At 43.2% G+C, this 13,062-nt stretch overlaps 1 protein-coding gene across 1 annotated transcript; it reads left to right on the top strand.

Moving 5' to 3' along the window:
* Positions 1–5,636: 5,636 nt before the first annotated feature.
* Positions 5,637–13,062, top strand: LOC148685593 (transmembrane protein 254-like). Its single transcript, XM_088669781.1, has 3 exons — positions 5,637–5,695; positions 9,696–9,788; positions 12,594–13,062. Exons 1-3 carry the CDS (start codon positions 5,637–5,639, stop codon positions 12,709–12,711), a joined length of 270 nt encoding a protein of 89 aa, XP_088525907.1. The 3' UTR covers positions 12,712–13,062.

Genomic DNA, 13,062 nt, shown 5'->3' with positions numbered 1-13,062 from the left:
ACAATAAAGTTTGTTAATTTAATGCCTTTGTCTGGGATCATCACCTGGCTTTCTATTTACTGAAGCATTCGCTTCCCTTTGCTCAAGCAAGCTAAAAGCACTTGTATACTGAAATCAAAAATAAAAGCTGAACAATTGGCCACTTGTTAAAATAAGGGCCACAAAATAAGGGTAAATATTTCAAAAGGTTCCAATTTTGCTTTTGTTTTTGTCGGGTTGAGGTGGGTTATATGTTTAGTTGGGGTTGGCGGTTATTTTAATTAGAGTTTAGGTATAAACTGTTCATTATTGCTATTATTATTACTATTGGTTTCTTGATTTCCTATTTATTGGTTTTCTTTTTTTAATGTTTGATGCATTGTTAGCACAATGTATTTTTGTACTTTTTTCAGAAAACAATAAAGCATATATGTATATAGATATATACGTGTCTATTTGTGCATGTGATTGTATGGGGCTGGATTTTTCTGAGCCCCACCCGCCTGCCATGCTACATAATGCACTCACTTTTTGAAAAGTTGCCTGATACAGAAAGGGGTTGGGTCTGCCGGATCCCCTCTCTGCTTTTAAGTGCAGCTTCCAGGAAGGAAGAGTTCCCCAAACCAAAATCCACAGTAGATTGATGATGTGACTCAGACATTTAGCTAAAGCATGGAAATCAAAACATTAAATGAGGATGCTATTTGAGAGTATTGGGAATGCCTTACAAGATTCCAATCTGTTTATAAGGCTACAAATTATCACTTCATCATTCAGTATTTTCTCCTGTACCAAGCTAATCCTTGCTGAGTTTCTGACAACCAGACAAGGGACCAATTCTGCTTATGCGGTTCAGGGTTTGCTTTCCATCTACTTTCCATCTATGGTTCTGAAAGCGGATTTTAATTCCACGTGCTTTTTTCTCTATTTATATCCCACTTGAATAAAAGATTGGGGGGGGGAGGAGGCCAGGTAAGCCCTGCCCTGGTCGATTGCCATTGGAACATTTTTGGGGGGGCGAGGGACCTGGACCCCCAGAGTTTCCTACTAGGACCCCACTTTTCCCCGTCGGACCTCCTCCTTCCCCCTCCGCCCTCTCAGCCCCCGAAACCCCGCGAGGTAGACCAGCCTGAGAGGCGGCGACTGGCGCAGAGGCACCGAGTGGGCTTCAGGGTTGTGTGTGTGTTTGCAGGGATTTTGGGATATGTATGTGTGTGTTTGCAGGGATTTGAAGCCTGCCTGGCCTCAGGCTAATATGCCGCCACGCCCTCACGCCCTTTTTCCACGGTTTCCCCTGCGGCGTCACACCGGCCACCCTCCCCCCCACTCGCGGATTAGGCCTGGCAAAGGTCTCCCCGCTCCCTCTGTTAACACAAGCATCGCCCCACCCCACCCCCCGCAGGGGTGACCCACCCATGAGGCCAGATAACTGCATCAGCATATCTGGCCTCTGAGGAATGCTGCCACACAATGGCTGTGCTGCGGGCTTTGATCTTTCGAATTTCAGACGCCCTAATTTGGGTGCCCCGCCCCCCACTCTCACCTTCCATTCTGCTCCTTTCATTACTTCATAGTTGTGCTGCCCTGAATCCGCCTCTGCTTGGAAGCTGGATCGTCCTCAGCTTCCACTAACTCCCTCCAAATCTGCCTCTAGAGCAGCCTCTGAGCAAAGAGGTCTCTTCCCGCCTCTGTTCGCCATTTGATCTTTATCCCCCAACCATCTCCAGCGTTTTTCCAATAAAAGTAGGGGTGTCCCAAGTAGGGGTGTCCTTCTTTCCTGAGCCTGCCCTCTGAGAATTTGGGTTGTGTTTTTCTCCCTCCTCCGTAAAGAAAGCCCTGACAGCCCTCACACTAGCATTCCCTGGGCGGTTGCCAAATAATGAGGCGTAAGCACTCTGCACATGCCTGAGAGTAAACGATCTAACAGCTCCGATTCCCTTAGCTGAAAGTAAGGGTTTTTATAGTTATAGCTTAGTAGATGCCTCTATATCTTGACAACATTTACCTGGAGTATTTAATGCCTTCATGAACTGTTTCATCAAGCCATCTTTTTTCATGTCTCCTATGTCAAATACCGACAAAAATAAAAAGCTGAACAATTGACCACTTGTTAAGGGTCACAGTAAATATCTGTAAATATCTGTAAATATTGCTTTTATTTTTGTCGGGTTGATGTGGGTTAAATGTTTAGTTGGGGTCCCCAATGCTCCAACCTTTCCTCATTTTCCATCCACGTGATCACTGTGGGTTGCCCTTTTCTGAATTATCTGAACTGGAGATCTCTGATAACGCATCACATGCTTTTATGCATAGGGTGGAATGGGGACGAAACTAATCCCTTTCCAACTACCCCACTCCAGTACTAATTGCTTTCTAAATCGCTATTTCCTTTGCGTGGCAGTGGTGGGAAGAAGGTACCGTAGGGCGTAGGTGAACGCTGGGTGTTTTGCAGAAGATTAGGAAGGATTGCTGACCTCTCCTCCCCGTGTTTATAAAGAACAGCAAAATAATCCCCCTCCCCCTCTACATTGTACTGCTGAGATGAAGAATACTTGAATTAACCAGGAATGGATTTATGTGTGGAAAGCCTGTGAGCTCCCATTAATTCTGATTCTCAAAACAAATTCCTGGGCTCATAATTCTTGTTTTCTAAGTGTATTGCTTTTGTAATACGCTCTTTATTGCTGGATCCTTGGTTCAAGTTAAACTGAGGGAAGAAAATCTCTTGCTGCATGGTGCTTGTGACTTCCAATCCATTCCTGGGCAAATACTATGGTAGTTCTGAGTGGGCAACTTGGATAGGTTAAATTGCGTGGTATTTACACTTCTTCCCCAGCACCAGAAATAGTTCTGAATATCTTCTCCCCTCCACTCCCCTCCCCTTGTTTGCTATTTTAAAACCCAACAGCAGATGACTCTATTACAGTTCTCCCAACATCAGTCCCATGCAGTGATAGACCTACATTTTGGGGGCCCTGAAGCTTGAGCTGTTCTGGGGGGCCCTTCACAATTAGCAATGAGTTCTGGGTAACCACTATTGTTGTCTTCAATGGGGTTGTTCCATGACAGATAACCACATTTTAAAAAAATCAGATTTTGATTAGAATTTCTGTTCTGGGTTGTCACACGTGTCAAAGTCACTGGTGTGAATAAAGATGTTTAAGCTTGTGGACTAAATTCGCGTCTGGGGCCCCTGTGAGATTTGGCGCCTAGAATCTTAAGATTTATTGGTTTAATAGGAGATGCGCCTCTGATTCCAAGCTGCTCTGTGTGTAACATAAGCAAAATGCCAGAATCTAGATGCTAGAACAGCTCTAGAGAGATAGATAAACGTAATACAATGCATAAAAACAAAATTACAAACACCCAAGTACAGACATTCCTTCACCATGGCCAGATTTAATGTGCTCCCCTCTGCCCTGTTGCAAGGCAGGTATGAGGGTAAACTGTATGAGACACGTGTTTGCCCATGTGGCTCATCAGAAGTAGAAACAAATTTACATGTATTGTTATACTGTAGTTTCTACGAGGATTTACGTTTGACCTTTATTACTCCAGATGTACAGAAGCTTAAGAACGAACCAGAACCCCAACGTCTGAGAGCCTTGGTAGAAGATAAAGGCCCCAAAATGACTACCGATGTTGCCAAATTTTGTGTATCTGCTATTAGACGTAGGAAACAAGAGCTTCTCAATGGCAATTCGCAGGGGAATGCTAACACTTAATTTTATTTATGTTTTAACTTTAAAGCATCGTTGTTGTTTTATTTGTATTGAAATTGTCCCCTGTATCTTTCTTTGTTATGCTCTGCTGACTCGTTGCATCAGTCGAATTGGTCTGTGACCGTTTAATAAATTTGATTTGACAATGCATAAAAGGCATGATTAGAACAACTCCCAATTGAGATAAAAAAGCTAAGATTGGAGGATAAAGCCTGCAATAAGAACAAGATACAAAGCTGAAAGTAGATCTAAATGTCTTCACCTGGCACATACAAATAGATGGATAAATAATAGTTTATTTGTATTTTTCTTTTCTTTGTTGAGTTGTTGTGGTTATTTTGTTGTATTGTGTTATTTCTGTTTTTGTAAGTGCTCATATAAAACTAATTTTAAAAAATTTGGGGGGGGGGACATCCGAGGCACAATCTCCCCTGCTCACTGCCCGCTACGTCATGAACTGAGAACTTTATCGGATAAAGTAGACCGTCGTTCACGAAAGCATATTCCACAATAAATTCAGTTTGATCTGCCAAATCTACTGCCCAGCCCCATTAAATTCCATAGTACAGTGTTAAGAAATGTAGCGGATTGGGCAACTGAGGTTTTATGACATGGATTTGTAATATATTTGGGAAATCACGTCTTTCAAAGCTGCAAAGGTATGCATGCATGTATGCATAGGGTGGAATGGGGTGCGGTCCATTTTCCACTCCATGTGCCAGGCAAGCCCCACCCTACATAATTTATCACGTGGCATGGCACATTCACACCATTTGAATGGCATTGCCCATCAACTGGGGGGGGGGGCGCCTGCCGCTGTCTCTTCCCGCCTTTGTTCGCCATTTGATCTTTATTCCCCAACAATCTCCAGCGTTTCTCCAATAAAAGAGTGGGACCTCCCCCCCACTCGCGCATTAGGCCTGGCGAAGCTCTCCCCGCTTCTTTCCCTCCCACCCCACCCGTCCCCTCGGTCTCCTCTTCTTCACTCCCCGTGAACACAAGCATCGCCCCCCCGCCCCCCCCCCCCGCGAGGGTGACCCACCCATGAGGCCAGATATGCATCAGCATATCTGGCCTCTGAGGAATGCTGCCACACAATGGCTGCGCTGCGGGCTTTGATCTTTCGAATCTCTGACGCCCCAAATTGGGTGCCCCGCCCCCCACTCTCACCTTCCATTCTGCTCCTTTCATTACTTCATAGTTGTGCTGCCCTGAATCCGCCTCTGCTTGGAAGCTGGATCGTCCTCAGCTTCCACTAACCCACTCCAAATCTGCCTCTAGAGCAGCCTCTGACCAAAGAGGTCTCTTCCCGCCTCTGTTCGCCATTTGATCTTTATCCCCCAACTATCTCCAGCGTTTTTCCAATAAAAGTAGGGGTGTCCCAAGGAAAAGTAGGTCCTTCCAGGAACAGATCAGAAACCAGGGCACCTTCTGTAAATCCGGAACTGTTCCCGGAAAGTAGGGACTCTTGGAGAGTCTGTCCCTTGCTCCTGATGTAGACCTCCATTCGCCCCTTCTTCCCTGGTGGGGACACTGTTTTGTGACTCGTCTCAGGTATTAAAATGTCTTTGGGTGGCCCTGTTGACCCCCCTCCAGGAATAAGTCTGGCCAAGGTGGCTGGGACTTCAGCTCAGGCAAATGCAACCCAGGGAGGATTCCACCCTTGAGCCTGTGCCCACTTTTTCACCTTTGCCTCCTCCTTTCCTGAGCCTGCTCTCTGAGAATTCGGCTTGTGTTTTTCTCCTCTCTAAAGAAAGCACTGGCAACCTAAAGAAAGCAGTTGCCAAATGCTGAGGGATAAGCACTCTGCACATGCCTGGGAGTAAACGATCTACCAGCTCCTGTTACATTCCCTTAGCTGAGAGGAAGGGTTTTTCTAGTGATAGCCTAGTACCGGTAGATGCCTCCCAGAACTTGTTGGAGGAAGAGTAAATGATGAGCACTGTCGAAAACGAGGACACAGATATCATTCAATGTGTCTGTGCTAATTTAAGGTAATATTAATCTGTATGTTTTAAAGTATGGTTGTGCTTCCCCCCTCAATTTTCATGTCTCCTATGTCAAATACCGACAGCTATATGTTCATCAAAGCTTAATTCAACCACATAAAGGCAAAAGGCCTTGAGGTCAATATTGGGTTATGAGATCCTGAATCATTATAAAAGATCTGCAAGATCTCATCCTTATCTCCCATGTTACTTTTCAAACTCAAAGTTAATTCTTTTAAATCCATCTCAGAATCAAATACAGACCTTAAATATTGTTTATTTACTATGGTTAAATGTTGTTGAAGGTTTTAACTAGTTTAGAAATCTTAGTTAATGTTAACCATAGCTTAGTGTTACATGCCTGGATCTCCTCCTTAACTATGGTTAAAGTGCCATCGCCCCAAAGTTGCAGTGTTGTCAATGAAGTGAAAAAATTCAAACTGCTCTCAAGATACAACTGCTCCCGCTCTGCTTTTAATGATTCTATGATGCATTGAATCAAGGTTGAACTGATTATCTGCCTGATGCCTCAGTTGTAACCATGGTTTATTGACTATGCTTAATGTTAATAATGGGTTAGTGCTACATACAACCAGGCCAATGAAATGTTCTAAGATCTCATCAGTAGCTTCAATAAGAATTTATAAAATAGTTTGTGAAGGCTTCCCTTCTGGTGGCCAGTATCTCTTTCAGTTAAAATAATAGTTGTAGCAGTTGGTACTGGTAGAACAAGCAGTACAGTAGTAGTAAATGTTGTCTAAATTACTCAGAATACATTTAAAATCAATACTAGTCCTATCTTTTTTGTTTGCTCAAAGGCAAAATGCCTTTGTGCTTCAAGTATGCCATGTTAAAGTGTCCTGAATTCTTTATATGGTCAAAACATGTGTCTTGAGAAATTGTTCTATGCCCTGCTCAGATTTGATTAAAAATAGCCAGCAGAGATGTTGCTAATAAAAACATTCATGCTTCTACCGTAGCTAGAGCAATGTTCTGTAGCAGAGATCTGGTGTGGTTGCTGCCAGTCTTACTTGTCATCTCATTAAATGGTCTTAAACAAACCATTGCCACTTCAACTTAGTTCTCAAAAACCAGAGATAAGGCCATAAACCTGTTTCTGGGCTATACAGCCACAGGCTATGGATCACGGGGCTCACAAGATGAAACACTCCTCAATAAAAACAAAATAATCCACATGGAAAACTGCAATGCCAAGATGTTGAGTTCAAGCCTACTTTCTTCCCTGACTAGACCACAGTGTGGGGATGTGTGTATAGGCGGCGGGGGGAGGGGGCGACTTTCCTTGTAGGGTCTTTCACCCCAGAAGAGCAGAAAATGTCTGTTTCTGTATTCTAGGCTCCTTCATCAAAACTACTGCCTTCAAAAGAAGGAGGTAGATGATTATTCCCACAAAAGAGATACCATGTGCCTAGGTGCCTGGATGATCCGCAGAATAGAGCAACCACATTCTAACCTGCAGTACATTGTGGAGACTGGACCTGCTTTCTGGGTTCACATAATGTGTATAGATATCCATTACCATTGCCACTGCCATTTCTAGAGTGCTGGGAGACTAGAGTGCTCCAGTTTTCTCCGCGACAACATTTTGTGTTCTTCACAATACTAACAAAGCCTTTTGACTCACGGCAGTTTGACTCCTCCCTCCAATGTGAACAAAGGCTCTACACACCCGATATCAATCCAGACTCAACGTCTGGAGATCAGTGATAAGGCATCACATGTTTGCAGAGCTGAGGGGGTGGGTGGAGTCAGAAAGAACTTGAAAGGGGATTTTTTTAACCCTTTCTGCTTTGTTTTCTCCCCACCAATCTGAATTGCTTCCCAATCCCAAGCTTCTATTTCCTTCACACGGCAGGGATGGCCAGAAGGTAGATGAGCTCTGGGTTATTTTAAGTAGATCAGAAAGGATTTCTGACTTCCCCATGTTTATCAATAACAGCAACAAAGTAATTCCCCCCTCTAAATTAAGAATCTTAGGTTCTATACAGCAAAAAATAAAATAAAATGGGGGGGGGAGAGAGAAATTTGCTGCATGGTACCTGCAACCTCCACCCTTCCTGTTGGACAAATACTAGCTCTGAGGGGGCAACTTGGGTGAAATGGCATGGTGTTTTAAACCCATTCCCTAGCATCACAAACAGAACTGAATCCCTAACTACCACCTGCCCCCCCTCCCAATTTTGTGTTTGCCATTTCTAAAAATAACAGGAAATGAGTTTATTACAGATCTTCCAAAAATAGGTAAGAATTAGAATGTATTGTAAATCTACTACATTCTTCTTTTTTATTCATTTTTGCTTTTAACAATTATCATCTCACATAAATCATAGTCATTCTACAGATAGGATTCTCTGAATCCCAAGACTTCCCTCCACCCTTCCATGGTTTCCCAAGATCTTCTTTCCCAACTGCATCATATAATATTCTCCATATTTTCTTAAAACTCAATTTTTACCATAGTTCTCGCTACATTGCAAGAGCTGTTTGGAAATCTGCCAATGTTGTTAATTGTTTACAGTGTTCTTTTAAGTAACTTATAAAGTTTCCCCATTCTTTATTAAGAGGAGGTTGCAATGGGCACTACGGCACTTTTCTCTCTCATGCATTTGGGCCCACTTTCATTTGGATAAATTACCCCCACCTCACTGAACAATCCTTTACCCGAAAGTTTCTTTTCCTTTCCTCTTAATATTCTAGCCCATAGTATCCTGCGGAGGACCTTTGTGAAGGGGTAACTGGTAAGTTGGAGTCTCAGACAGGTTTTCTTTAAATAAACAATAAAGATTTATTTAAGGCAAGATTGCATATAACACAAATGGATTCAACTTAGGTTACTTCAGGAATACCGTGCGATTTCACTTTTAATTTGTCCTCAGTTTTTGCATCATTGGTTTGGTTCCTTTTTCTGGTGATACTTTCTTTCAGTTATCCACCCCCTTTAACAATCCTGCTCCTGAGATACTTTATGAAATACAGTGGTACCTCTGGTTACAACTTAATTCGTTCCGGAGGTCCGTTTTTAAGTAAACCAAAGATTCCCAACTCCCGCTGCCTTCACTGGGTTTGGGAGTTTCTTCTTTTCCTTCGAAGAATCTCTCCCCTCCAGACTAGATTTGAGTCCCAAGTAGGCTGTTCCTTTCCAGCTCCTACTTCTCCTGGCTCAACTTCTGCCTCCCAGTAAAATTCCTGTCTATTCCTCTTATACAGGACACCACACTCTCTGTCCTTCACAATACGCTCAGAGTGGAAGTTGTTTTTCCAGAACCAACTCTTTCCCCCATTCACTCTTTATACCTTAACCCAGGGGTTCCCAACAAAATTTTCTCGAGGACCCCTCATCAAGCCGCTCTTGTGACAAGGACCCCCATTAATTCCTAATCCTAAAATTAAAAAGTGAGAGCCAAATTAAGAGTCTTTTTATATTTTTATATTTATACGTTTTTTTACAGTTACAACAGAGTACTCCATCAGTATACAGTTAGTTTTAATTTTCAGTTCTTCATGAGATGAGTTAAATCTGTCCATTATTTCTGAAATCTTAGGTTCCAAACTTGAAACTTTCATCTGAAATCCAACTGCATGTCGAGCCGATTCCTATATCTGTTTTTCACGAAACACATGGAAGAAAAGGCAGCCCTGTTTAGGGAAGCTTTTAATGTTTGATGGATTTCTGTATTTTAATATTTTGTTGGAAGCTGCCCAGAGTGGCTGGGGGAACCCGGCCAGATGGGCGGGGTATAAATAATAAATTATTATTATTATTATTATTATTATTATTATTATTATTATTATTATTATTATAAAATGCTTGCTTTGTTTACAAACACGACTGTTTTGCAAAGAGGCAGCGCGCGCCAGGGAGGAGGGAGGGGAATGGAGAAGACAGGGTACCTGCGCAGCGGCGCACAAATGGAGCCGACGCGTGCAAAGCATCTTGGGGAGGTGAGCGCTAGTAGAATGCGCACGCTGCCTCTTTGCAAAACAGTCGTGTTTGTCAAGCGCCAAACGGCTATCTGGGACCATTAGGCACCTTCACTGATTATTTGGTGGAGAACCATAAAACTCTTTTAAATACGGGGTAAGCTGAATTCTCATCTTCTACTTATTCACACTGCTTCTGCTCACCCAACAGCGGGGTTTTGGGGGGTGGGTGGGTGGGTGGTGAATTTGAATAATTTATTACGGTCGGAGACCAGCTTTTAAAACACGTTTGAGGGAACAATCCCAAAAGACAGAACATACATATAAAACTTCATACAATGATAAAAACAATGTTTACAAGTACAGTAAACACAAAAGTACTTAAAACTTTAAGATAAGCTGGGTCGCTCGGGGAACCGGGTTTAAGGACTTTCAAACGAACTAGTTTGGCTCAGGGGATGGTCTCTGTCTGCAGATCTGAACACAGAATCTGGCGATCGTCCAGGTTGTCTTCTGATCTTTGCCTAACAGGAGCAGGATGTATATTTGCTTTTCTGTGAGGTCAGCTAGTCTCACCAGCGTGGAATCAAGGATCTCCCTACGTGCCTATTCATAGAAGGGACATCTAAAAAATAGATGCTCTGGGCTTCCTATTTCCCCCAGTGAACAGGCATAGAGTCTTTGGGCGTATGGAACTTTTTTGCAGGATCCTTCCAGGACCGGTGAGGGGAGGGCCGAGCTTCTGGCGAGTGTGAAAGCCCTTCTTGCGTTTTTGGCTAAGAGAAAGGAGGTAAGCTGCTGGAGCGGCTATATGTCTCTTTGATTCTCCTATTTTATAGTCGGGGCATCTTGAGCAGACCTGTTGTCTCTCAATGTCTATGATTCTTTGTCGCACCGTGGCTTTAGCTTGGCCCAACCCCAAACTTATGAGGGCTTGAGGAGCAAAACCCATATTCTGGAGGGTGTTCAGGACTGCTGTCAGCCAGCCTGACTGGAACTGGTCGCAGAGGATCAATGGAGCTAATCCTCGAGGGTGCAGATTTAATGTCAGCCATTTGTAAATTGATGTTAGGCAGATGTAAGCCTCCACTCTCATCGTCCCCGTTTCTAGTCTGACCCATGCATTTGGCACACCTCTGGGGATTTGTAGAAGAGCTCTAAGAAATTTGGATTGCACACGCTCCAGGGGGGAGAAGGTAGAGGAAGGCGGACCCAGAAAGGCTCCATAAAGGAGCTGTGCCAGTGTTTTGGCCTTGAATAGTTTAAGGGCCACGGGGGACAAAAAAATCCCCCTTGGGTTCTAAAAAAATTGAGGATGCAATTTGTGGTTTTTTCCTCGGAGCTCCCGGTAGAATTTGTGTAAAGTTTGTTGGATCCTGAGGCCTGTACCACCATTCCAAGATGGATGGGTGGTGAAATATAATATGCAGCCATATGTACCGGTATGTGTTTCTCCTTGCATATTGGGAGGGGCAAGTAAGAGCAAGCTACAGTCAAGCAATGTATTTGAGATTATAGAGTCATAGAATTGTAGAGTTTCTAACAGGGCCTCATTCTTTATTTTTCCTTCCTATTAACTTGTAAAAACCAGTCCCACACATGTGTGAAGGGTGGATTGGGACAGGCTGTCTAACTTCTTCCTCTGGTAGTTTTCCAGCCCCTAATTATCTCCACTTAGCACTTTTGTTACCTGGGTTAAAGAGTAGCTCCATACATGCCTTACTCCACTCAGACTGTGTAGTGTTTCTGGTCCTGTTTAGGCTATGCATAACTTCTGTTATTAGAACAAAACAAAATTTAAAAAATCCTTCCAGTAGCACCTTAGAGACCAACTAAGTTTGTCAAAGGTATGAGCTTTCGTGTGCATGCACACTTCTTCAGATAGCTGCATCTGGGCTTGTGAACTGGTTTCCTGGGTACGGATATGGGGTGTTGTGGGAAATGCATGAGCACTCCCTCTCGCTGCCTGAAGTGGTATGGATGTGACATACAGGTTTTAATAATCTTCACATCCCATCTGCAAGAATTGGGTCTAAAGTGAATTCTGTCAAGGACCGATTTCGGAGCTGTCGTTGATTTTGCTTTTTAAAAAGAAACCAGTGCTTTCCTAGCATTGAACCAATGAGGTATGCTGTGCATTGGAACCCAACCTAGTTGTGGCAGGTGAACTTACCCTGATCCTTTTGTCAGGTTTCTTAAAAAATAATAATAAAGGCGCTTGTACTAGTTTACAAAGCCTTATACATCTGAGGACCAGGATACCTAAAAGGCTGTCTTGCACCTTATATATACAGCTTATGGTTGCATTCTGCAGTAGAAGGCCTCTTGCAGATACCATCTCATCAGGAGACCTGCTCCGTATAATGCAGGAATTGGACCTTAAATTTTGGTGGCACCTACCCTTGAGAACTCTGTCTATTGTCTTTTAGGCACCTCTTAAAGACCTTCCTCTTCTAAGAAGCCTTTTTAATCATAATTTTATCCTGGCCCTTATCTGCATTGTGTTTATATATGCCTGTATTGTTGATGATTTTGTATTGTTAATTGCTTTGGGATGCATAAACGAAGTAAGCAAAATAAAAAAAAACATAAAAGCACAAGAAGGAACCAGTGACTGTGTAAGTAGGCTAGTCTGTGTGAGTGCCATCAGAGGAGTAACAACATGATGGTTCTGCAAGTTCTAAATCCCAAATATATGCACTTGGATTCAAAACCCTGTTTGGAGGTTACCTGGAACTAGTGAGTGCATTGCTGAGATCTTTCCTTCATTGCTGTATCACATGCCAGCCTGGAAAGTTCCCTGAAGGTTTCTGGTGAGGGAGCAGGGGTGTGGATGACAGCCCACCTCCAGATTCCACCCATCCTCCAAGCAGCTGAAGGCAAAATAGACACCTCTCTACTTAACTTGGATTTTAAGTAATACATGCAGAAATGTCAGGCTTTATCTGTCTCTTCACTGCAGGATGAAAGGCATCACAGACCCTTCAACTCAGTGTCGGTGGTTGGTTCAAACATTTTTCTTCGGAATGGGATCTCTCTCCTATTTGTTGGCCTACAGCCCCCGAAAGAAAAGCTGGTGAAGGATTCAGCCGGAAGAGAAGGTTCCAACACATTCTAGCTTTGGGGTATATTTTTCAGCTAGAGGGGTGGATGTATTCCCAAATATTTTTTGTGCGTTCAAAAGTATGGCAATCTCTTTCACTTGGAAAGAGAAATTTCTTTCAGACGTCTCCTCTGAATGTTTTGCAGCTGTGGGCAAAGCGATGAAACTAGCTTGTGACAATGGGGGATGGAGCCTTTCTTTTTAGATCAAGGAAATAAAGGCAGTTCTTAATGGTCAGGACCAAAAGGCCAACACTCACAATATATCTGCATAGGACCAGTTTAAAATACGGGTGACAAACAGAGCAAGTTTCTTCTTTGTAGCACAG

The sequence above is a fragment of the Zootoca vivipara genome, chromosome 5, assembly GCF_965207765.1.
Source record: "Zootoca vivipara chromosome 5, rZooViv2.hap1.1, whole genome shotgun sequence".
In the NCBI taxonomy this organism is placed as follows: domain Eukaryota; kingdom Metazoa; phylum Chordata; class Lepidosauria; order Squamata; family Lacertidae; genus Zootoca; species Zootoca vivipara.
The sequence above is the reverse complement of the archived record's forward strand: the minus strand, read 5'-3'. Positions and strand labels throughout refer to the sequence as shown.

Bases quoted from the DNA above. Each gene is read 5' to 3' on its own strand.
- LOC148685593 (XM_088669781.1), top strand. From the start codon at position 5,637: ATGAGCACTGTCGAAAACGAGGACACAGATATCATTCAATGTGTCTGT. The intron at 5,696-9,695 runs GTAATATTAATC...TTTGCAAAACAG, and splicing joins TGTGTCTGTGCTAATTTAAG to TCGTGTTTGTCAAGCGCCAA. The intron at 9,789-12,593 runs GTAAGCTGAATT...TCTTCACTGCAG, and splicing joins AAAACTCTTTTAAATACGGG to GATGAAAGGCATCACAGACC.